Genomic DNA, 27,212 nt, shown 5'->3' with positions numbered 1-27,212 from the left:
AAGAGAGCAGAACACATACTTGAACATAATGAAACTGAAAATCAACCCTGACAATATGTGGGTCACAATAAAACATCACGATCCAGCTGTGATATTCTAGATATATGAAGCTTAAAGCATATATATCTTTCATATAATTTTTTGCTAAGCTTTCAATTGAGATAACTGATCCCTTTACCATTCAATAATCACTGTTACTGAGCAAACTGCATGTGAATGTGCTTTTGTTTTTATCTTTTTCATTTCACCAAACTTAGAAGGCAAATTCAGATTTCAGCAGTGTAGTCCACTTGCCTTTTCCAAGGTCACTAGCTAGAGGCTTTTTGCTTTCGATTTAGTATCCAGCAATTGTTGTCTTAACCTTTTTTCATTGATTTCAGACATCATATTGAACGCTTCTGGAAGAGAAAACTCAGCCTCAACAGTGAAGATTAAACCCATCTTATTAAGAGGAGTGAATAAAGATTTCAAATTATTTACTTCTACTGTGGGATTCATCATTCTCCTATATATTTTTACATACAAGCAGTTGCAAAATGCAATGCAAACGCCAGGTTGCTCATATGAAATGCGCACACTATATGCCTCCAGACAGAAAGGGTGAATAGGCAGAGGGAGAGAGCAAGCGCGACTGATGGTTATAACTGCAGCCAAGCAGATGATGGCTTGGTCCTAACATTTCTGAGACATTTACAGTCCAGATTCAATCTTAACCACAACAATCAATTGAGGAACGGCCCTGAGAATATCAAACATGTTTGATATTTGCAGCCATCCACGAGGTCCTGAACTGCTGTGGGGGTTTGTGAAGCATTACAGCGGCTACGGATAGATCCTGTGTTTTTTAGAGAAAAGAGAGGCTGGCTCACATCCATTGTCATTACATATCACAGAAGGCCCAACAAGATTAGTAGCCCTGATGTCAGCAGCTTGTACCAAATCAATTTGTGGTGTTGGAGCAGTAACGAAATCAAGCAATGAGCAATCAAATTCAGGTTGTTGGCCTCACTTTTCAGCTTGTGTGGTGTTCTGAACACCAAGTCGTGTCAGACCTTCTGCCAGCCTCTCTCTTCATGCTGCCATACTGCACTATACTGTTTACAACTTATATAATATTCAACTGTACTGATTCTGAGAAAGGCCAACTTTCAGTGGGAAGAGCACTCTTACTTTGCAGTGAGAGTTTCCCAGGTTTGATTACAGGCTTATGGACTTTTCTGGCAAACGTTGCATCTTTTCCTTGTTCCTTTGCTTTCTCTGGGTACTCGGTTTTCCTTTCACAATCAAAAGACCTGCCTGTTAGATGAGTTGGCTTCTCCAAAATGTGTGTGTGTGCGTGTTTGTATGTGTGTGTATCCACGTTTATGCCTTGTGATGGACTGGTGACCTGTCCAGGATGTACAAGTTTTCAACCAATACCAGCTGAGATTCAGTTCAGGTTCAGTACTGTGTGAACCTAAGTTGGATACGGCTTCACAGAAGATGGATGAATTGATGCTCAAGGTGCGTTTTGTTGGTCAATACCTGTGCAAGCCAGTGGAACTAAAGTACCTGCACTATATCAATGCACTTTTTTTTTAAAACATTGCAAATCACATGAGCTTAAAAATAGCTGCGATTGTCCTTGCAATCTGAGAAAAAGCCTTCAGAAATGAGAGCAACGTTTTCCCAGGCTTCAGAAAGGCAGATAAATGGATTGGGCTTTGTGGAGTTGCAAAAATTCTAAAAATATTGAAGTCTTTAGGTGTTTTATGCTGAGCATTTTGAAAATCTGTTTAGTTTTCCATCTTTGAACTTGCTTTGTTTACAACTTGAACTGCCCCAGAGTTAGGCACATGGAGAGAGAGAGAGAAAGGGGGGAGATGTGAAAAGAACAGACCTCGGAAGCAGCAGCAGCAGCAGCAGGGTTGAGTGGATGCACATTGTAACCTGAGGGCCGAGAGACCATAACAAAAGCCTGTACACACACCTCATCTGAACCTGCTCTTAAGACGTGCACGGGTAAAAAAATTGAGCATAAAGGAGAACTTGCTTGCATGTCAGATTCCAAAGTGCTTGTAGGTATGCAAGAGCAAATTTGAGTGGCAGGATTAAAGGGAATGTAAATTTATATATTTATATACATGTGTGTATTTTTACCTTCCTTGCTTTTTAGCATCAACTTTGAGATTATGGAGAAAACAGTGAACTTCCAAACTCGGCCTGTGTTGCCGGAGAGACGCGGCATGAATACCGAGGTGCTGACTGGCAGCGAGCTTTCATTTCCACTGTCAGTGGTAAAAAGGTTAGATAAAGTGCTTTTTTGCAGATGTCGTGTGTTGACAGTATCTTCGACTGCTTTGGGCTAATCTTTCTGAGTTTAGAAAGTGCTGAACATTCAGGAGGAAAGAAAAAAAAAAGCATGCTCACTGTTAAATCCAAAGTTCTTTGATGTTTCAGACCAGCTTTGGTTGCAATTAAACCAGAAAAAGGGGCCTGTATCACTATCGTAGACAAACACGCTTCATTAAACGCAATAGAAAAAAAATGACTTTGTGAGTGAAATTTGAAAGTTTTTTTTTTTCCTTTTTGAAGATTTAGTTCATTCAGCAAATGATCCCTTTATCGAGCTGTTTATCACACAGTGTATATTAGGTCAAAACTCAGTTTCTCAATCACTTCCATAAGTTCAGACATGAGCATGTTCCTTCGGAGAGTCTTGTTTGGCTTTGGCTCATTAACTTATTCTCCCAAACGTCCCAAACTCCAGGAATAACACTGCCTCTGATAGTGGATTTTGCTTAACCAGAGTGCACTTTGTGTGTACTGTGCAGTCTAAAGTGTGTGCCAGAGTTTTCATGGACATGAGAGCTGCTGCACTGACACTTTATGTCTGTGGGATGTCGATGTATTGACTTTACCAACCCAGATATTGGAGCAATGCTCCATTAAACTAATTGTTTGAGAAGTGGCGGGGAGCTCTCAGAGGACACGCTGCACCAATTAAACATGCACACACACACATCCATACACACTCACCTACATACAAGTAGAAAGTCAATGAGCACTGGCCTTTGACTGTGTTGTGAGTGATTTTTAAAATAGTGGTTGGGACGGGTTGGAGATATGTCAGCAGATGCAATGTTATTGATCCCTTCTGTTAACCTTTACTGCCTGTGCACCCATCCCACCTCACTCCATCGAAATATCATACGCGAGGGTTGCTGCAAGAGGCCTGCTGAGGGCACTCACACATTTTTGGCCGTATGCATGAGTGAACATTAGTACCAACCATGTGAAGTTGCTGAGTGTCACTGCATAAAAATGATTGAGCTCATGACACAGCTTGCATGGCTGCGGCCACATTTTGTTCTCTTTTAAAGCACGTTATACCTATCCATGCCTGAGTTGGGAAAAAAAAAAGTTATGCTTTTTTTTTTGTATGTGGTTGTGCAATTTGATTCAGTTTTTCAGTTTTCTTCTGCCGAACCTTGTCATTATCGTACCTGCTATTGGGGTGGTGTTGCAGGGGAAAAAGCCGTATCATTGCGCTGTGGGTGCCATTATATTAAAAAGTTCAAGAGACGATCCGAGCAATGGCTGTGCGACACACATGAATGATGAAATTATAGGGAAGAAATCACACAGACACACAAGGCTGTTTAGAGATATCTGATGGGGAATATATGATTTAACCTTCATGCTGCACTTGGTTTAAGACTGGCTGGATTTTATGCTTGCATGAGTATTATGCACATGGTCCAGTGACTCCTAATGTGTCACAAGTGAAGGACACAAAATAAATCACTTAACTGGAAATCGTATTTATAACCAACTTTTATAGTTTCCAGATATTAGAGTGATTTCACAGCTAACCTATTTGGCTTGCTCCATTTAGCTTGGGGTGGAAAATGTCAACTGAATTGTGCCGTGCAATTAAACAGACCAAAGAGGATAAGCCTGGGCTGTTTGTATACTTAGCGTGGATGCTGCACATGTTTATCCCTTTATGATTTTATCTAGAAAGCCCCTTGTCATGATTTTTTTTCCCCATATCATTCATGACTAGCGACATCCAGTGCCTATATATTTTATGCTTGTGAATTTGTTCTGCATTGTAAATCTGCGGCGGCACATCTTCCTGCAAGAAAGAATAAAACTATTAGAGCTTAATGGACAAGATTAACAATTGGCACTCCAGCTTCCTCCATGGCTAGTGAGCAATCTAGCAACACTTATGAAAAATGTTTGCAAGCGAAATCGCAAGAACATGAACCTTAACTGAGGCCACACACCAGTATGACTGAATGGTTTTCAAAATAATGTCACATGTCAATATAAAAAGGGCCCATTTTTAATAACTAATTGTGAGTTATTGCATTGCATAGATTTGATTTTAATTTGGTTTAATTTGGTTTGTGTGAGTTGTTTATATAAAATTGATTCGAATGTATAATCACCTAGCCACGATTATTCTGTTTAACTTTATGAGTTCACTATATTTTTGCATGACTAGTCCACTGTTTCACGCTTTATCATCTGTCCTCCAGCTAGATGGACGATTATTTTTGAAGGGTTAACTCCTCCATCAACATCAAAGGAGTCACTTAGCCCTATCTCTCAACTTTTAGACTTCTTTCTGTAATTATTATAAAATATTTTGCTATATTAAATTAACTAATGCACATAGCACATTGTAATATGCCAGAAGACGGCCATGCGACATCAAGTAGTCTGGATTGAACCATCTGAGAAATGCTCCAAAAAGCTTATAGCACTCTAAGAAAGTCACAACTTTGCTTGATGATATCCTGAGAGAAAGCAAAGAGCTGTTTGTATGTTACTCTGACATACATTCAGTCTTTCACAGCAGACATTTCACTTAGCAGCCCACGTATTCATATGGAGCCATTGTATGAATGCCATTATACCCTGAAGGATCTTCTGTGCCCGTCATTATGAGTACTTTGGTGCACTTATACAGCTCATCACAGTAAACAGCAAATAACAGTCTAGCCTCCTGGGTATTACTCCTTTAGTAATACACATAATGCTAAAAAAAAAAAAAAAAAAAAAAAAGAAAAGGAGAGAGAGAGGGAGAGAGGAAATGTGCAAAGAACCTCATTAGAAATTCCAAGAAGATTCATATATCTTGTAGCACATCAATATGCATGATTATTTCATGAGATAAGAACAGCGGGTAGATGTTTAAAATATATGCCGAACTTTATGAGTCAGAGTTTGAAGGCTCGGGAGACTTTGTGCACCTTGAGAATGACATTCATTTGCTTACCCCCAAATAGGATTATTTATATTTACAAATGACAGAGAACATATTTACATATATCAACTGCAATGTTTTATCAAACTATAACTGCACCGCAAATCATGGTTGGAAAGGCTAGAATCTAACGGATAATCATTACCCGACATACTTGTCATCTGCAATGATCATCACTAATGCATTTGGACACTATATCAAGGATTGATTGATTTATTAATGTGATGACTGAGAAAAAATAATTCATAGCTTTTTGGGTTGTTGATACACTGACTCTCCTTGAGGCTTAGCGCCAATTCAGCAACAAACGCTTAAAAAATGCCAATGAGAATCTTAGAACATTGCTGCTAAAAGGTTTACTGGAGTTTTTTTTTTTTTTTTTTTTTTTTCTGTAAGGTGAATATCATGCAGAGATAATGCTTCATCTCCTCAAGGGCCAAGTCAAATGATTGTTTGACATGTGTGATTATTAACCGTGGGCACCGTGTACAAATCTGAAGAATTACATCGAGCTAAGGAATTATATACGTCTAATAATAATGCTGGATTTAATGACCTAACACCCCCAGCTATCACGACTGCTGTATCTGTCAATGACTTGAATGACAACTCTTCATTTCAGTTGACCCCATTAGATTTACGAGATTCATGACCAGGAAGGTTAAAGTGACCGCAGCGGCGCCATTGGAGGTTAAATACAGCACTGATCCACGTTGAGCAGTATTTATGCTGCTGCTACTGCTGCTGCAGTTTCCCCTTAGCAAAATCAGGCGTTAACTCTGCAGCCTGGTGAAGCAATTACAAAACCTCTTCAGGCTTTATTGAGGAACGGCACTGCTAACTAAATGGTTTTCTATAGGAATCCCAGAGGAAAAGATCATTAAGACATGGCGCTCAATCTATCTGTAATGTAGTGGGAAATGCACTCCACCAAGTGTGTGTGTATGTGTGTGTGTTGGGGGTATACATACTAGGACCCAGGAGATTGTACTACATCTGTTACAGTTAAAAGGACTTCTTAAACACATTTCAATGAACTGATATAGGCTGCTAATATGCTGCTGTAATGGAGGCAGGTTGCGGCTGATGATGGTGGAAACGGAAATAAGCCTTCAATCATGGCTGTCCTTTAACTGTGGGCCAGCAATGCCTCTGTCTTTTACAGAACTACGATGAAAGAGGAAGGGAGCTAGAAATGTCCCAGAGGGCAGTTCTGATGAATCCCGGAGATTAATCCTCCCTATAGAAGACACTTCTTTTATTGATATACCAAAATGAAAATCTTAAAAATTCAATTTCAGATGCTTGTCGCTGACTAGTCGCAATTTGTATTTATAATACATTCAAATAAAAGCGTATGCTCCACTGAGAAATCCCTGCAAAGCTATCATGTGTTTTTTTATTGCAATATTTTTATTTGATATCGGCCCTCTGTTTTAAATCGTGCTGCTGCTCAACATGGAAACGCAATCTAATTGCATCGTAGTTAAGATGCTTGAAATAAAGAGCAATTGACTCATGTGCTGACATGTTCTGCCTGCTGCACAAATGAGACGATTGCCTTGATTAGACGCCCTCACCAGGAGCAATACTGTTTTAATGAGGAGCATATTTTTGCGATGACAGGGTCACGGCGTCTCTGGTCCTTTGTCCTCATCCGCCATGGTAATATAGCCAGAGCAGGATGTTTGGTAATGGTGACTGGCAATGGCCACACAGAATTAAAATAAACAGAATGCACTGCCCACACATACACCAAACTGTTTTTTATTCTTCTTTAAACTATGTGCCGGGACTCATACTAGTTCCTACTTCCTTTGCTGGGGTTCCTTCATGGCAGTCGTGGCAATGAATAATGAGGCTGCATGGGACCCAGGGGGATGGGGTTACATTTTTCATTCTAGTCCATAAGAGGAAAAAAAAAAAAAAAAAAAAGTTTTAGGACCTTTGAATTATGCAGCAGATGTTGCACTGTTTATCAAAAGCCCTCAGATATAGAGGTGATTCGAGAGGATGGAGTGTTAAGAACAAAGAGATGTATCAAGATTCCACATCAAACCTTTTTACCTAATGATAAAAGAAGTGGTAGGAGGAAAGTGAACACGACCTGGCCCGCAGAAGCATGATGAAAAGAGTGGCTATTTGTCTGGACACATGAAACTAGAGCAAAGCAAATGAGAAATTTCTTCACAAACTACCACTGTAATGAAAACAGAATGCTGTGTTTACCAGTGGTGACTGGCCTGGCCCCACAAGCTTAGTAAGAGTACATCATGCACAGTTTGGGCCCGAAAACTATTTGATATAGAAAAACTGATTAAAGCAAAAGCTCAGATTCATCCCCGTGTTGTGACTTGAAGCCAAGGATGGATACACTTGGCAAGCAATAAAAAAATCTGTGGTTTCATTCAGTCGTGCCAAAGATATAAGTGATGAAATGTGAATTCGCCAGAACAATTGAGCCTTTGGCAAAATCAGCCATTAAACAGGGATTGTCAACTTCGAACTGAGCAGTCGTTACTTGACACAGGATCCTGCCGTGCCTTTTCATTTTGTATTTCCTGTATAGTCACCTGCTCATGCTGTGCCTGAAAGCAGACTATGCCAACAATGTGATCATTGAAAAGTATTTCAGTTTCAGTGACATACATCTTTTGCACACCTTTTACTGCTCAAGAGAGTGTGTGAAATTGTCATATAAATGCTGCTTCACCTCTTCAAATTAAGCCAAAATACAAAGGGGAAATAAAAAAGATGTTGCGGCACAGCTCCTCTGGATTGGAGAAATTAAAGCCTCTCGGGGTAAGGCAGTTACTGTAGGTTACAATAAATGTAGGAAATGTAATTTTTGCTCGGATTTGGGGAAAATTCACTCACAGCTCTGAACACAAACTTAGTTTGGGTAATATCATATGATATGCAACATTCTCACACGAAGCCAGGGTTCTTTGATTCTTCCCTAAAGTGCTTGGACAGATTCACTTTCCACCGCAGCTTGATAAACCCTTTAAACTCAACCTTTAGGCATTAACATGCAGCTGCTGAGGTTCATCGCAGCAATTCCAATGGCTGAGAGGCACACAGATTAACTTCGGCTTCCCTTTACTTTGATGCTACTGTCAGCTGTGGGACACATCTTTTTGTTTATTCAGACTATAATCCACTTGTATTTTTGCACTCTATAGACAATCCTAACCAGCATTTAATGAGGTGTGCATTGTTCCTGCAGCGTTATCAGCTTGCAAGCAGTCTGATACCATCAATATTGACGTTGGAACTTCGATGTGTTTTCTGAACAGAACCGCTATCCATTTTGTCTATTTATACCTTGTTTTTTCTTCTTTTTTTTTCTGCAGGTTAGCTTTCTGTTACCAAATCTTTTGTAAAACTCTGGAGGTATTTCTCATGTTTCTGCAGCCTTGGAAAGTGTAAGATGAGAAAAATCAATATCAGTTGTCCATGCTCTCAACCTAGTAAATACAAGAACATTTCTTTAAAAGAAATGCAGACACTGCAGACAAGATGGGTGAGATATTTCCGATAAATCTGAGCATCCTATGCACTTCTTATAGATAGCTGGGGATGCTTATTGCACTTGTTGTTTACTGTTGCTTGGTCGAGTGTACAGTGAATTCATCTTCTAGATTTCTATAGTCATTCCTCCCGATGTTTCCATATCATTGCATTTTAACTATTATCACATCAGTCTTACATGTCAAAAATCTTCATTAAAGACCAGCCTTCTCTAAAAAGAAATATGTTTTTTTAATCAAGAAGTTCTTAAAGACCAGCTGGACTTGGTTGTCCATTCATACACATATTTTAACTTGGCCACTGTCTTCCAGTCTTGCACCGTCTTGATCTTTAGGGAAAATGTCTGAAGTTCACACTTCAGCGAGACTATCTCATGAAAGCGGGGCCTTTAAGTAGAGGCATACACTATATTTACTCATCTCAAATATTTTATTGAAACAAGAAATAAGTAACCTGTGAGTGTACCACACACAAAAAAGTCAACATTTCAATGACTAGTTATTGATACCTCTAAGTTCTGCTTAAAATCATCAGGACCACAACCATCATCTTCAATCTTATTACTGCAAACTCTGTGGCAACCATATTTTGTAATAATAATAATAATAATAATAAAAACTTTCTCAGAAAATGTACAAAAAAGTGGTTGCTTAAACAGACACCGGGCTTTTGTGGAAGAGATGCTGATGCAACAAGGCTGTAAAGAAACTCACTCATTAGCTTTATTTAGACAAAGTGCTTACTCACTGCTGTTAATGAGATACTTTAAATTTCCAACATCCTCTCCTGCCAGTGGTCGCGAGCACTAAAATTTAATTTGGGCAGTCAGAGTAAATCTGTTCTTCCAAAGCGCCTCTCTTCTTCACTGTCATGTTGTTTCTTTGGCTGAAATTGACACGTTGTGTCGCTATTGTGGACTGAGACGCACCATCAATGGACTGAATAAAGATATGTGTTTTTAATTACTTGTTAAGTATATGTGATTAAAGTTGTGATCGGATTCACCTGCTTGCTCCTGTGCCGCTCTTTGCCATAACTGAAAGCTTATGTGATTTAATGAAAGTGTAGCTTAATGTTGTTATTATATGTGATTAACCTTCTCCTGATTGGGAGTCGTTTCATAGGTCAGGCAAAGAAACTTCAATATGATTAAACTCCGGCTCAGCAGCTGTGTGGGAGAGCGCTGAATGAGCATAAACATGACAGTTTTAGAACGAACGCTCTCGCCTCTATGGCAGCCAGACGGCCCGTGGTTCTCCACCTGCCTGCTCGCCACTTATTGAAGATGAACGAGCTCCGTGCAGCCATTATTTACCTTGTGAAATGGGCTTAAAAGGGATTGCATCGCCCCTGTCAGTGTAAATGTGACCAAACACCATAAAGCCAGGCTAATTTAAAAACAACATCCACTATATGTACAAAAATGCGAACCAATTATGCGCCTGTGGTCCAGCAGTAAATCAGAAAGTTAATACATATCTTTAAAAATGCCACTGGATTATCAAACTTCACATTTAAAATTCAATACACACCTGATCTTTTTTTTTTCATGAAATCACAGAGAACTTACTTTCTATTTATTATTGTTATGAGAAAAGATTAATATACGGGAGTGAGATAGTCTCCTTTTAGAGGTTTCAGTAAAAATCTGTTTTTGCAATTTGCAGAGTAATCTTGACTAATTTTTATGCTGGAGGTTTTTTCTGATGCAATCAGGATGTGAACCGGGGAACCTGATGCAACCAGCGTATCGGAAGTGACAGCTCTGGAGCTGGATGCAGCTCTTTAGCCAAAATACCTCAAACATCTAAAGCACCTAAAACGACGGAGGCTGTCATATTAAGATGCTATGTAAAGGGTGATATTGTATATTTGAATTGGCAATAATACAGATACTTCAAAATTAGATCACTTTATTTGATTCAATCTTGAGGTTAAGGGCAGTTTGCAAAACATTTAGATTCAAGTTTTTTTATTCAGCATTAGCTTTTTAAAAAAGGACAAATGTTGAATCTGGATGTGTGAATTATTCAACAAATGTAACTGCTGCCTAAATGTCTAAAACAATCTAATGTCTAAATGTACATCTGAGTTTTTTTACTTTTTATCCATCTGTGAAATCTTTGAACATTGAGGGAAAGCCACATCTACGGGAACTATGCAGATCTCCTGCCTCGTAATTCTCATTTTATTCAAATCATGTGTTTCGTGCATCTGTCCAGCATTTGGTCACAGCAGCCTTAACTGTCCGATTCCCATAAAAATTTTAGCTCCGGTTATGGAGCAGTGAAACAGTACGAGAGTGGAATTATAAGTCGTCCACATGTGCTTCCAGGTTAGTGTTTGTCCGTGTGGATCAGAGCAATTTGGCAGCGTGGGAGTCGAACACCATGCTTTGCCTATTAGCTCACATATGGCCCTGCTGGCACGGCTCTGATAAGTGCTGAAGCCAGCCCAATTAACAGCCAAATGTTTTCTTCAGAGCGTTCGTTTGACATGAAGATATCTGATTTTTAGTACTAACTGTTCTAATATGCACATCAGTCGTGGCTTTCACGCCGACTGTGCTAATGGCTTAATGAAACTGACCATGAACTGTGTTTGGAGAGGCTTTTGTTGTGGCAGGCCTGACAAATTTTACTGAAAAAAATTCAGTGATTTCAGAAACGTATCATTATTTATTGAGTAAATGACTGCTGGAGAAGTTCTCATATTTATTCATTTATTTTTTTATTTTTTTTATGGATTGAAAAGAGTGTGTAACAGTGCATGAGATTTGGATTTGTTCAAGAGACCAGCTCGGTCTCGTGGCTTTGTGTCCTCCTTTGTGTCTGTCAGATTATCAGCAAGCCTGTAAGTGACCTATCCAGCGGTAAATGACCAGCTGTTTGTTTAGCTATGGATTTCCTTTTAACTGTGATGGGCCCACGGCTATGGCTAATTCTACTCATTATAGGCTGTTATTGTCAACTTAGCACTATTGGCAGACTGCTGAACTGACTACACAGATGATTAATCAGCTCTGCAGAACCAAATGCCGCTCGTCACAGCAACTCTGGCAGTTCAAATATTGTTTGAGTGACACTATCGCTGAAAATTTCAAGCAATGCAAGAGTATCTGTGTTAATGCCATTTTCTAAGCACCTCTAAAATCAATCGATCTCTGATTAACCTTCAGACAGACATGAAATATGTTGTTATCTCAGAGCAGTGGAATAACAAAGACAAATAATGTCATAAAAATCAATCGGTAAATGCATCTGCTCACCTCTTGATTTGTTTGAATCTTAATTCTAGCTGCTGCGGCTCTCCTGGATGTTTATGTATGCCCAGATATGATTTGTTTATTCTTTCACTCAAACAGCTGTGCCTCCACAGAAGCCTCAAAAAGCTCATTAATGAATGTGTCTGGTTGACAGTGTGGCTTCTCATCTTACCGTCATTCTGAGTATCTTCAGAATCAGCTTGCCTTGCATCATTTGTGTCTATTATCACAGTGACATTATGACCGGTCAGTGTTTTCGGTCAGAGCCCCTTTTGTCGATGCAATAACGGGAATAATCATTACAGCCAGACGAGATTCAGACCACTGCTAATTGCACGGCCGACCTATTAGCCTACATGGCCAGGCTGGTAAGCATCTGACGGCCCACGAGGGGCCTGATGCTCAGTCAGTTATCCGCCAACTGTTTGTATATGTAAAAATTTTACTCAGCTGTGGACGATTCAGCTAAGAGCTTGTTAACATTGTTTGTCAGCTTTCTGTCTCAGGCAGATTATATTTAGCATCAGCTTAGGGTGTTTCAGTAATTAGCAGCTAAGTCAGTCTGACATTTGAATTGTGTCGTTGTTTTTTTTTTCTGTGAGAACTCATAAGTTCATCCAGGAAGCATTTTCAGGGCAGCTTGTTTAACCGTGCTGGTTAACTACCCAATACATGACACCATTTTGGTCACAAATTGTCAAGCGGTACAAATACTGTATGTCCTCGTAATATTGTAGCGGGATGAAACGTGAACCAAGTGATGGGAAGGAGAAGGAGGTGTGGCACCTTGCACTGCAGCAGTATTTAAAGTGGACAGTGGTTGCAAATGAAGCAGCAGATGGCAGCAGTCATTTTTTATTCTAATTTGACATAAACATGATGTCAATGCTGATGGTTTAAAGTAAGATTCAGGTCACGACATGCCTTTGTTTGTTCTTTATTTGCTCTTGACCAACACTGCTGGCCAAACACCAACTTGCTGCTTCAGAGAGGAAGGCGCAGCTGTCTGCTATAATCTCAGTGTTACTTTGAGCCTCAACCGAGTCAGCAGGTGCAACAAACTCGCAAGAAAAGTCTGAAAAATGTGTTTTTCATGAACATTATTTGCAGATTTATCACTGTAAACTGAAGATCCAACTTAACTAAACAACTGTTTGGTTCGTTCTCCTTTTCACATTTACATTTGAATCTGGTTTTTCCATATTTTTTCTTTCCTTTTCTTTTTTTTTTTTACTGTGGATAATTTCATTCAGAAATTTGCCCTAACAGGTCCCTGAGATGTGACACCAGTGACCACTCTCTGCATCATTACCATGACTCGAGGAAAGCAGATTACTCATGCACGGGGATACACTGACATAAGTGACTTTCATGTATATTTCAAACACAACCTCAGATACGCTTTTACCCCTGTACGATGCGGTGCAATTTGACTTCCCCATCCCCCACGGTCCTTTCAATTACCAGAATTTGCTTTCTGCCGTCGCTGGCAGAATATCAACCGAAGCCCAGCTGACTCTGTGTGGACCTATTTGGAAAGGATTAAACTAGCTCGCAACTAATAAAAGAGATGTTGCAGAATGCATATAGGGACTTTATGGAGCAGCTTGACTCAGGAGTGAGCAGCTTGTGTAATTATCAGACCCATAGATGGAGAGAAATGAAGATGGGTGGGCGAGAGTAGTTTGTCGAAGGGGAAAAAAAAAAAAAAAAAAGCGGAGCTAATGAGGGAGGGAGAGAAGTGCTGTGGTATAAGGAGGAGGAAAGGATGGGTCAGAGATGGAGAGACATAGGAATGGGGCTGTCTAATATAGGCTTCATGGGGGATAATTATGCAGCTGACAGTGTGGATTCTTTTTAAAAATCGGTGATTCCCTAAATTTATAGATGCCGAACATTTAAGACCTCACAGAGCTTCAATTATCCGGTTCTAATCAAAGCACATTGGCAGCATTGCAGTCATCGACATCTGTAGCTGCCATCTGCAGACACGCTATAGGAAGGAAATCCTTGCAGCACAAACGTGATATTCTAATACGCAATGAAACCAATGAGGTTTCTCACTCACGCTCTGTGAAATGGCTCCGTTTATGCATGCAGAAATAGATATTCCAGAAAAAAATAATTTAGTGTCACCCTGAAGTGATACCTTATTAGATAAAAGTGATAATTACTACCTAACCAGTGCATTGTGTATTGCAATTTCAAATGGAGTACACATAAAATTGTATTCTCTACGTTACTGCTTGATTATCTTTTATACGGTATAAATATCTCCAACCAGCGTCTCCTGCCACGGTAATGGAATAACATAAAACAAAACTATATTCAGAATATAGAAAAATGTTGGAGTATTGCAATCATGATATGCAATAAAGACAAACACTGACGTATATACAGTAATGTTTATGTCTTTGTGTTTTGAAATTAGTTCTTCCAAATAAGTGGTACTTTTTTTTTCTCTTGTTGTCACCAATTTTAACCAGATGCACATTGTTCATGTTTGTTTTTCGCCACGTGAGCGTCTGCAGTTGTGTCCATCAGCGGTTTCAGTTGTTGTTGACTTTGTTTTCAGTCATTTCTCATTGATTGCGTTGTTCACTTCTCTATACTGTTTTTTTTTTAAATCAGTGAATCCCACATTTGTTGCATTGATTTGACTTATTTTGTATTTCATAATCCTTCATTTGACTGAATGAGAAATGCATGGAAACAAGTTATTGCTGTTCAGTTTTAGTCAATCTTTTGTGATTATGAATGTGATTATCTTTTGTGAATATTACGCATATAACGTCACAACAGCCCTATGGCATTGTACAAGCTCGCTGAAGCACTCCTTTAATAAGAAAAACAATAAGCAGTCGTTTTGCTGTTTTTTTTTCTTTTCTTTACAGATTATTACTTCTTGATAAGATCAGAGAGAATTATGAGGCTGCAAGCAGTTGTGGAGTTAAAAACATGTACAGTAAATTTCAGTCCTTTCTGGAAGTTACGGAAAGGACATCAAAACAAGCAATTTGAGCAAGGTGTTGCAGAGGCCAGCTCGTCTCACCCCGAGTGAGTGGGTGGGCGGGGTGAGTGAGGCGAAGTAAAGTGACTTTCAGCTGAGCGTGTTGCTGACAGGATGTAGTTTTCTTAATCATCAGCTGGTAAAGATGTTAACAGCGGTATTGATGGCCCGTAATTGACCATATGGCTGTTTGTTTGTCTCGCTGGAAGTTGTCCAACAAATGCACTGATAAGACATTCATACACAGACACACACACACACACACACACACACACACACACAGATGTGAGCAGCCAGGCTGATCCACATGAGTGGAATATGCACTGCACCAAAACAGGAACACAAGCGCACACAGGAAGCCGACACAGCACATAATTTGTAAGGGTTCCAGTTTCCAACCACAAGCTTTCAGAGTGTCTCCCGACATTATCGGTATAACGCTGTGCTCTGACATTATTGCTGGCTCTGCTGCTTTGTAATCCAGTTGTGTGTGTGAGTGTGTGCCGGGGTTCTGACTACCTGCTTGTACAAAACCAGATGTAGCCTGTAGGCTTGTGTGTTTGAGGAAAAAAAAAAACAATTACTTCTTGCCCTGTTTTCTCCTTCTAATCAGATGCCCTTTAATCCCTCCTTTTATTGTTCTCATTTTTTGTTTTTTTTTTAATTCAGTCACACGTTTCACTGCAGGTCACATTTGTTCTCTCACCTAAATGACTCCTGTTTACAGGTTTTTGTTCCGGAGTGAGGGAGCTGGTTGGGTGGAGTCAGAGCTTCCTAATCATCTCTGCTGGTTTTTGCGAAGGCCTCATAAATTATTGACAGCCGCATGTCGGAGTTAGCTTGGGCAAGACGATCAACCTTTTCCTGCTTTAATCATGAGGCTGTTCCCTTTTTCTTCCAGTTTGTCAACAAGCTGCTGTGAACGTTCTGCAGAGCTTCAGAAATAAAGCATGCTGGAATTAAAGACGGAGATCAATTGGAGTGGCTTAATTTGTTGCTGACAGATTGCAGAGGTCTGTAGAATAAATGCGGAGCACACTTCGAGAGATGGGAGTCTCTGTCTGCCTTTGAGTGGGAAAGCTTGGATGGATTTTATGTTTCATGCAAACTTTCCAGGCAGAATATTTCTAGTAAAGTTATTTTGTGAAACTGACACGCTGTGATTCTGGCTTCAACATTTTGGCCTTGTACTTCTGCATAATGACTTTTCTTAGTCATATTAGCTTTTGGTTTGTTAAAATGCTGTGTTAAAGCTTCCGTAAAAAATATCTGTGTCTGCAAAAGCAAAAAGCGATTACACGGTGAGATCTGCCTCACTGAGGCCTCTTTATTTAGTGAGTTTGCTTTTGGTGTAATATATATATATGTGTGTATATATATATATGTATATATATATATATATATATATATATATATATATATATATATATATATATATATATATATATATATATATACACACATATATATATATATATATATATATATATATATATATATATATATATATATATATATATATATATATATATATATATATATTAGGTTTTTGCAGCATAGTGTATGACACTTCCCAGATATTTTAAACTATTGCCTTTTGCCTTCGGATCTTACTGATAATATAATGTGATGCAGATTAAGTAATCTGGCAATCTACCTGAACTTTTATGACAGATTTTATGAATGACTGTACTGTAATATATACTATTATGTCCCTGATAATTTCCTCAGTAGGTTTTTTTCACATTCTGATGAAACTGATTTTATAAGACTTACGTTTTCAGATCCTGTTTGAATGAAAAAGTTATTTTAGGTAAAGCAAGACAAAATATATATATGTATGTATTTTAATTCAGTTGATTCAGGCTCACAACTCCACACAGTTTCGGTAAAAATTCAATAATTTGAAGAGTTTTTAGACTAAAGACCCGTCAAACTGCAGGTTTATTTCAAGTCTAAATCCCATGTGAAGAAATATAATGTCATGAAATTCAAAGATTTCACAAACTTTTTCTCATTAATATTTACCTTCAGGTCAGGATTACCTTTAAACACATTCATAGGATCTCAGAGGATTTCCTTTTCCACATTAAATATCTGTATAGGTTCTGGAATATCATGTATAATTAATGTTAAATGTATGGATGAAGATCATGGAATTGTTTTCCCCAATAAGAAGTTTTATTTTGCAGAATGATCAAATGATTTTTAGTATATCTGGAAAATATCTTAAAAAAACATTCTAGATAACATTATCTGGTGGAGTTTTACTGACAACGCATCAATAAAGGCCATTTGAATCGTCTGAGACAGACGTCCTATGGAAATACTCTTTTTTTATAATGATAGACAGCATGGTGGAAGTCCAAGCAGAGAAATCTGGCATTCGCTTTGTTCCTCCCAGCCAACCCTTTACTATTCACACCCAAACTGAGCCTACATCAAAATGTAGATCTAATCTCCTTTCTGTCTCTGCCACTCTCCCCCTCTTTTTTGTCTCTCTATCTCTCTGCATTCATCTGTCTCTCCTTCTGCCGCTCTCTCTTAACTTCCGTGTTTGTCTCTGTCTGACTGTCATCCTGTTTCATCAGCATCAATCGTCCTCCGCTGGCTTTCCGTCCGGCTCCGTCACCCTCGCAGTCTCCGCTCCCGCCTCCACCCGCCTCACGGCGATTCTAAATTACAGGGAGGGGGCGTTGAGAGCAGGTGTGCAGCTGGTCGGCTATTGCTGCTGACTCGCACAAACGCTGAGAGGTGAGTAGTGAGCTTCTGGGATGAGGAATACAGCTGGCCTCTCACGCTGATGGACCTCCACCTGCTCCGGCGTTTGCCAGGGGCCAAGCCAGGTGCGTGGCGGCATATGCACACGCGCTGAAACGGACTCGTACACACATATACAGCGACCGACACAACAGAAAACACATTTGTGTGTCGGGGCCAATAAGGCGTCCCAGCTGCGGTGATTGCAGCACACAGTTAGCGCCTTGATGAATTCTGCTGCAGGTTCAAGTTCTGTGCTGCGGAGAAAAATGAAGGTTGTAATTTTGCCTGACTCAGGGAGAAGTAAAAAGAAAAAAAAAACCTCGTACATGGCATCCCCATATAATTCCCTGCCCTTCCAACTGGAGCACAAATTACTTAAAGGAGTCTGGGAGGTCAAACGGCTTTCACCTCAGCCTTTGGCTCGGTCATAAAGAAGCTGGGTGGGAACTTTAAAAAAAAAAAAAAAAAAAGGAAAGTTGAGCCTTTTTCTCTTAAAGAACCCATGTTTCCAGTTAAAGCTCATCTGTCAATCTGTCGAACCTTGTTTTCCCTCTCGTTCCCTTTCCCAGCCTCCCCTATGTTTTTCATTTTCCTCTTTTTCATTCTTGCTTACTACTGTTTTGTGCAAACGCTTTACAACGACTCACTCTCCGCCTGCTAAGCTCGGTGAGGGCAATGGAAGAAAAAAAAAAAGAAATCCAATAAACATAAGCCCCGGCTCCCGCTTGACTCAGCTGTCGTCTGTGAGATGTTATTTAAGTGCGACACGTGGTCGATTTCTCCATTCCACCTGGATGCCCTCAGACCCCTGCCGTGTTCACTCCCTCCTTTCCAATATGGATTCTGGATGTTCACACTCTTACCTGACCAGCCGCTCGCCCAAGTCGGGTCGCAAAAAAGGGTAAATACTCAAAGGGTGTGTGAATAATGCAAGCATTCGAACATTAAATGTCAGGGCTAAAAATTCACAATCTCCTTCTATTGTCTCGCTGCCATTCGCCGCATGTTTTATGCATTTTATAATTAGCGGGGGTGTCTTGGAGGAGAAGGAAGCCTGGCAGTTATGGCAAACGCTTATTTCTGCGAGAGATGGCGTTTTGAGGAGTTACAGAACTCCATTTGAAAGGCAAATCTCAGTCCTTGGAGAAACAAAAACGTCTTTTTTTTCCCTCTCTGAATCACCATAAGGTCCAACATATATAGTATGTATGGGCTATTTTGCAAGTGAACACATGTACTGTACATATTTATCAATTCATATCATCACACCAGCTGACACTCGACAAATCAAACAAACAGTGTCCACTGAAAGATCAATGGGTTTTATATAAATGCAGCAATTTTTTGAGATTTCTAATATCAGGCCATCTGTTTCCTGCTATTGTTAGATCTGCACGTGTCTTTATAGTAGCTGAAGGAATCCCAATCGCTGCGATAACTATTGCAGCATCACATTATCAGCAAGGTAAAACTAACAGCCCACGTTCCCTGTTAGTGGGTGAACCATCAGCGCCTGGCGAATTCTGCTTCACAATGATAGGAAGAGCCGACGTCGAAGGATCAAAAGGTGACGTCGCTTTGAACCCCCGGCCGCCACAAGCCAGTTATCCCTTTGGGAAATTTTCTGATACCTCCTGCTTAAAACCCCAAAAAGTCAGAGGATCGTGAGGCCCCGCTTTCGCGGTCTGTATTCGTACTGAAAATCAACATCGAGTGAGCTTTTGCCCCGCTGCAGCACCACATGACCCGGAGTCGAATGAAACCGGATTGAAGATGGATGGATGGAGAATAGCACTATGGGATCTCATATGTGATTAGCAGCTTTCTGAGCCTCTCCCCACTAAACAACACCAGCTAGAGGCATCATGTTATTTGGTTGTCTTGTAATTACTTTGTATGTAATTTCCGCCCACCAGCATTCATTATGTTCTTCTCTTCATCTTCTTCTTCTTAGCTTTCAGTTAACGTTTGGTAAACACTGTGGTATAAATCAACTGTTGTAAGATACTTTGTGTCCTTGTCGACCTTCTGTTGTCTGGATTTAACTCACCCTATTTTTTGGTGTCAGTGTCTTATATACAAGACACACTGCTTATAACAGCTCCGTGGTGTGTTTTTTTTTAAAATAGGGAGCAGTTTAAAAAAGTGTCAATCTTCAATTTTCCAGCAAAACAATTTGAAAAGTAATTGATAATAATAAATTGAAATCTATTACAATCTTTAAAAATCCCACAAAACGAAGGATTTTGACAACTCTATTACATAATAATGGAGAGAGTGTAATCAGTACACGAAAGGGCAATGCTTTTTGATCATAGGAGTAAACCTACGCAGAGATCAGGCAAACTCCACACAGAAAGACCCAGCGAGTATTTGAACCCTGACGTTCTCACTGTGAGGCAAAAACACAGTGAGATGGAATTGATAGCATTCTTTTTTTTTTTTTTTTTTTTTTTTGTAACTTACCAAAAAATGAGAAAACTAACATCCAGAGATAAATGAGACTGGTCAGGCCAATGAAGAAACCTTCCCTATCCACAGTAAAAGAGGCACCTCGGTCTTGGACGTGGAGCTGACTTCTCCTGCAGCATATGGACTCAGGCCCTCTGAGGACACAACAAAATGAGAAATTAGATATCCGAAGGTTGGCAGATTTTTAATTTACTCTATCTGTACCTCTGGGTCAAACGGTGTATGAGCCAGCATCAGCACGCTATCCTATTCATCAAATTTTCATCCTGCCTTTAGATGCATAAATACATTCGTTTGACAGATGACTTTGCTAATTGCCTTTTCAAACCACAGTAATCTCTCGGTGCGGTGGGCGAAAATTAAAAATGCAGCACCCAGAGTATTGTTTCGTCATGTCTGAGCCCGCATTTATCCACCTGAAATTAATTCTCTAATTTGTTTGTAAGATAAACAGGGAATACTCGGGATCCCAATCCACTTAAAGCATCATCTCCACGACTTTACATATCCGTTCTGAAATGCTGATTTGTCTCTGAAGGCTCCACCCAGGATCCCAGCTAGTCATCGCCGGTGAAATGAAGAGCGAGCCTTGACTTTTCTGAAGGGCACTCTAAAGTCGTTTCACAGTGTCACCCCGGAAAATAGTGTTAATGCCGTGTCAGTTTGTCCGGGCGGAGTAAATGACAGGTGCGTCTGAAGGGGGGAGTTTGCTGTTAGATACGGAGCGTTCACACTCGATCTGTTGTGCAGCTTGTGCTGCGAACACCTCCTGATCTGTTTGGAGGCAGGTGACGGCACGCTTGTCCAAACACACGCGTCATCAAGAAAGCGAAGGCAGTCGAGCCTGTCACGGTGCTGCCACTTGGTGTATTCTCAGCTCAGCGTGTCTCAACTTTTTTTTTTTTCTGTGAGTGACTGTCAGTCCTCCAAAAAACTTTTTCTAAAGTCATCCTATGTTTGACCTGTGCAACTTTTTTAAAGGCTGTTATCATATACATGGCGACGGCTAATCCCTTTGCAATATTTTCCTCCAACCTGACGATACAGCTCGCCTGCTGCTGGTGCTCGTCTGAATTCAATCCACTTATTTCTGAAAATCTGTAATGCTACAATGACACCACTGAAACCTTTCCATTGGATTTTTGAGCATGCTAAAAACTGTGTTTCGGCTCATAATGAATACCCCCTCGGAGTGTGATAAAAAGAGAAGGTTATCTAGAATCACATTAGCACAATTACAAATGCAGCCATTGCAGAGGACTTTGCTCTCTTGGGCCAAGCTGATTATCTCCGTTCTGTGTCATTCATCCTCCATCCGCAGCAGTCCATCCCTCAGAAAGTCAAAGGACATTTGCCTTCAGCGCAGACCAACATTTTGTGTTTAGTAGTATCAAATCATTATTATGTGTTAAGATGGTCCATCAATGACAAATTCCAGCATGAGGTCCACTTACTGCTACTCACAAACATATTTAAATCACACACTCCAGTCTACTTTAAAGTAATGAGATTTCTTTTAAAGAGTTGAAGACTTTAAAGATGGGGTAAATGTATATTTTTGGTGACCTGAAAAGTTAATGTGTTAAATCTAACGCAAAAAAGACAAATTCAGTCTATTTGTCAGGTTTATTGGACAATTACGAAAAGTATCTCATAACTTCAGTATAATTTCTGTGTATTGCATCAATTTTAGTGGAGGTTTACAGCACTTCAATCCAATTTGTCTGAGTTACCTAACCAGACCAAGGGATTTCAATACAGGCTGTCTCCACAAAACTATACATCAGCTTTCTGTGACAGTGTTGAACATATGATCAATACGTGTCTCATCTGCCAGCTTTTCTCCTCACACTATATTTATGGGCAAACAAATTCTGCTAAAATATCTGAAAGGACATTTCACCCTTGAGTATACCACGCAGACTTCTTCGGAATTATCACATGTTCTTCAGCACTGCAGTTCTTCAGTTTTAAGTCAATATGTGACCTTTTCTGTGATAAAACGCTAATCTATTTCTCAATAAATATAGAACGTTTGATCATGAAGAATCTGTGTATGCATAAAACAATGCTTTGTAATAATGTCCCAATTATTCCTAATTGTATCAATATTCATGACATATGCACACAAAAGTAATGCATTTCTGCACAGTCTCATTTGATTTATCATCATTGCAATATCTCATAAACCGTCTTTATAAATTAACCTAAATCAAACTGTTTGAACCTTATTACTGACAGAAGTGGAAAAAGTCAGCTGACCTTTATTTGCATTTCAAAATTTTTTTTCACGAACCTTAATTTGCATGCAGGCACATGTTTGGACCACCGCTGACAGTCCACCTGCAAGATATTAATGCATTTGACCGCAGTTGACAACAGACAGACAGCTCGTGGCAGCAGCCTGTAGCGACAAGAAAACAATAATTCATGACTTTTAATTTAATATTTTAGGTGTTACTGAAAGTGGGAAATTGAACAGCGGGCCGCCTCAACAGCTGTCATGTGCTACAGTCATAGCTGAGTAGATGCTCACTGTCTGACTGTGTAAAGGTGCTGAAGGAGAAAGTACAGCGCTGAAAACCAATGAATCTGACAGTTTGATTACAACATAGAATCGAGCAGCTGATATTCTGTCGGAAAAAAAAAAAACTGAAGAATGGGCAGCTGGTAACACTGCGAATTTTGTGCGGCATGTTTCCGACAGAAATTAAAAACTATTAGAAACAGTTCCTAGTTGCTCTGTCAGAAGGGTTTGACTTGAGGGTTATGTCAGACTGCACTGACTTTGTATTATTCAATTAACTTTGGTCATTAGCTCAAACATGTCGGGCATGCGGTGGCCTGCTTTGCATTTCAGTCGATACAGCAAAGATTTAAAACTGAATTAACATTTGTGGGCTGACTATAAATTCAGAATGCACCCGTTCAAATATACGAGTTGAATTAATGATACAAATAAATAAATAACTTAAGGTGTTACGCATATATTACGGATGTACTGACGTCTGATAAACTATAATTATGGGAGCTGAATAAGTGATCTGTTCTCCTGCCAGATAAGCACTACTGTTTGTGACCTGTAGAAGTATCTGCTGAGCTGACCCTGAAATTATGCCTTTTTTCTGCCTGTCGCTTCGGCTCCGACAGGCTGTCAGCATGTATAACCGCGTGGAAGCATATCATGCATGTCTGACCTCTGATTTGTGCAACTGCTGTAAAATTGGCGCATGATGAGAGACCTCTGATGTGTGAGACTGAAGAGGCAAGAGCAACATGGAAACCGTTGTTGCTCGGTAAAATGAATGAATGAATGCCAGTCAGTCATCACACGTGGGAAACAACAAAATACTGGCAATCATGTGTCATGCAATGAATTATTTACATTATTTGGAACTCACAAGAATAGATTTACAAAACAACAATTGAAAAAACAAAAATGAGTTGCAGTGTATGAAATGCTTCTCTTTTTAACACCTTTGTTAGATTTTGGCATAACAGACTTGAAAACACCTCACAGGTCATTCTGGCTCTCTCTTATCAAAAACAACTACACCACACTGCTTTGTTTCAGTCACTATAGCTATAGCTATTTCACACCTATAGCTGTGTCCAAACGGGACATTTTGGCGGTTTGGTTTATATAAGAGCAAGATAATTGAAATCTCAATGTCACCCATGAAAGCACAACACTTTCAAAAGACCCTGTGAAATACAATATCTAAGCGATATGTCATTTCTGTAATTTTATACTACAAAGTACATGTGATTATTCCAGATTTGATTGACATTTTTATACTGAAAAGTGCATCGAATGTGCATTTCACTCTACTGGCAGTTCGAGTCAAAGCTATTGTGGGTGCAGTCACACCATATATTGCAAATGCATTTATTTGGCATGCAGAATTATTATATGCCCTCAAGTGCATGATGAGTCAGAAAAAAATAGGAAAATTAATGTGATGCAGGAGGATGATCAGGTTTGTTTTGTTTTTTTTTTTGTTCGTTTGCACAAATCAGATATTTAAATAACACAATGATCATAGATATTTTATTGAAACCAGACAATGTGATTTTGAATTTATTGGGGTCTGTTTAATTAATTTTTTTTTTTACACAGATCGATGCTGTCTTTGTGGGTTAGGCCTGAACTAAAACATTAATCTTCTCATTTCTCCACTTAGCTATTGTTCATGTTGTGACAGTAACGATGACCATATAAATCTCAGACATGCTGAAAATACCTCTTTCACCGAGACGCAATTCCACGGCTGTGATTGACACTGACTTGGTAAATAGTACTTTGAAGGATGTGACGCTGCCTTTATTATCTCAATATGTGGACAGCGATGTCTGGCAGTGATAGAGAGCTGGGTATTACAAGGAAATCTTTTGTGCGCTAAATATATGCTTTACCATTCTATTAAGAAACTAAATTGTTTTTTTTTTGTTTTTTTTTTTGTGCGTGTTTCTGTCATCCAGGCCTGCGGGAGGTGACTGTCAGAAGAAATGCCGGTCCCAGGTGCCCTAGTACATCACCATCGGGACCATGGCGACTCCTTGGCCAATGAGAAAAGAGAGGTGCTCCCATGGGTCTGCCTGCCTTGCTAGATGGTCGGCGTCCTCCTTGATGCTCCTATGGTTGCCCTGGATGTTACTGTGGCTGCCGTGGCCCGCCCGAGCTGAGCAGGTGGGCAGCGGGGGACATGGAGGAAAAGTGCTTCACGGTTCTCTGTCATCCCCCTCGTCGTCCTCCGCCTCCTCCTCTTCCTCGTCCCCTTCGAGCTCCTCGGCGTTGGGTTTCAACACGAGGCAGAGCGGAGGTCAGCTGGACTGGCTGCTGTCAGAGAAGGGACCTTTCCACAGATGTCCGGAGTACACAGAGTTCAGAGAGAGGTTCCAGCAGGGATTTTCTACCAGATACAAGATATACAGGTGAGGAGGCACGGAATCCGTGTGTGTGAGTGTGTGTCTTTGTGTTGAAAGGAGTCTGCACATATGGTGTACAAGATCGGCCACTAGAGGGAAGAAATGGTGCCGTACTCTACACTGCTGGGGGCAGTAGGTTGTATAACTATTTTTCCATTTTTTTTTCTCAACATTCCTTTTCATCTTCATCAAGTTTCTTATTTATGAAAAATGTAAAATGTGATTTTGGAAAAAAACGTGAACTATTGAAGGCAGATATTCATTTTTTTAATTTTGAATAAGATGACCATGGTTTTTAGATGACTGCCCCCTCATACAATTTTCTAATTATTTAGAAGCAATTACAACATAGCTGCTTATAACACTTTTACAGAGGAACAGATAATCTAACTATGCCTCACGAGCAAGTGTGGAAACAAAGAAATTCTTTTTTTTTTTTTTTAACAAGAAGAAACCTATGTATGACTAGACTTTGGAACGTGAGTATTTTCAAAATAAAAGATATCTATCGCACGGAATTAAACTATTGCTAACATTTTTAAATACTGGTAATGGGACGAGGTCTTAGCTGAACAGTCTCCTGTGCCCTCAGCTCATTCCTCACACAGATGTGCCGCCGTGCCGCTTTTGCTCCAGATATTGTTGCCTCCATGCTCCGGTGATGCTGCTCTTCCCATAGCTTGTCAGCCTCGCTGCCAAACAAAGCATTTGAGATGCAGGATTTTTAAAAGCTTTGGAATGGCTTGTTAACAGCGGCGTGCGGCACTTGTAACTCGCTTTTCATCCTCCTCGTGTGATCACCGCGTCACCGTTCATTGTGCACATCTGACACTTGGCCGACTCAGTCTGACGCCCCCATGCATGCTGTTAACGCCGCGTAATGCTGGGAGCCGAAAACTCCGAGCCGAACGTAAAACTACGCCACTTTCTCACAACAAAAACCCAAACAAACAGAAACAAATAAGACTTGTGTTATATTCAGACCAATATGGTGTAAGTCTTTTAGGGAAGTTACAAGCTGCAATTTGTGTGTTTGTAATATGACATGTGGTGGAAAACATAAAAGTACCAATTACCCTAAATCTCAAGCAGCCATTGAGTCGTTATAAACTGCTTTTTTAAAGAAATGCAATTCACAACTGACAAAATATTGAATCTCAAGGGTGGATCAAGGCCAACTCCTCTAAGAGCTTAAATATCTTGGAAATTTAACAACAAAAATACAACTCTGAAGGTTTCTCTTACAAAAACCCTTCTTCTCACTGCTGTTCTGCAAAAGGAAATTATCAGGAGGTTCAGACAGATCTCTGAGCAAAGTCCAGCCGAGATATGGAGACAAAGGCCGTCATACACGTATCGTGAAAGGTTTAAAAAGCGTTCTTGCAGTGACAGACCATCCAGGAAGCCTCAACAAACCGACCAATCATGGTGTAGCAACTGCTTAGTTCATTTGACTTCACCTGCATTAAAAACAAAAAAACAAAAACAAAAACAAACTACTCAGACAGAAGAAACAGATAAAATTAACACAGGGCTGCTAATTTTTCTCCAGCAGCATACATGATTCATTTCTCCTCCTTGTTTGTTCCAAGAGGCAGATAATTTAAACGCCTGCTTCAGTGTGATACAGTTTGTTTTTTTTTCAGTTGAGTTTTGTTTGTATGTGAACAAACTGCCGATGCTGGCGCCCACACACCACGGGTTAATTATACTCCATTCCTACAGGTGTACACATTTATTTACAGCCACACTTGTTTGTTCATTTTTTTTTTTAAATAGTTGGCAAAGTTAATCCTGAGCATATTTAAACGGGTGAGCAGCCAAAAACAGACTGAAATGTTAAAGGATGCGTCAGCCACGAAAATATATCAGAAATTCCACAGTTCTGCATGGAAATCTTGTTTTTCGTTTTTTAAGTAAATGATCTAAAAATGCTGCACTTCGAGAAAAAAAAAAAATCACGAAGTAAAAACACGCAC

General features: G+C 39.8%; 1 protein-coding gene across 2 annotated transcripts in view; it reads left to right on the top strand.

Moving 5' to 3' along the window:
- Window positions 1–27,212, top strand: part of brinp2 (bone morphogenetic protein/retinoic acid inducible neural-specific 2) — a 189,472-nt gene that overhangs the window by 57,784 nt on the left and 104,476 nt on the right. For both annotated transcript variants that reach the window (XM_030115651.1, XM_030115652.1), the window contains exon 2: window positions 24,787–25,239. In XM_030115651.1, the coding sequence (XP_029971511.1) occupies window positions 24,854–25,239 (386 nt within the window). In that variant the 5' untranslated portion in view covers window positions 24,787–24,853. The remainder of the gene's footprint in view (window positions 1–24,786; window positions 25,240–27,212) is intronic.

The sequence above is a fragment of the Salarias fasciatus genome, chromosome 18 (genome assembly GCF_902148845.1).
Source record: "Salarias fasciatus chromosome 18, fSalaFa1.1, whole genome shotgun sequence".
In the NCBI taxonomy this organism is placed as follows: domain Eukaryota; kingdom Metazoa; phylum Chordata; class Actinopteri; order Blenniiformes; family Blenniidae; genus Salarias; species Salarias fasciatus.
Note: the sequence above shows the minus strand (reverse complement) of the source record. Positions and strands in the feature narration are given on the sequence as shown.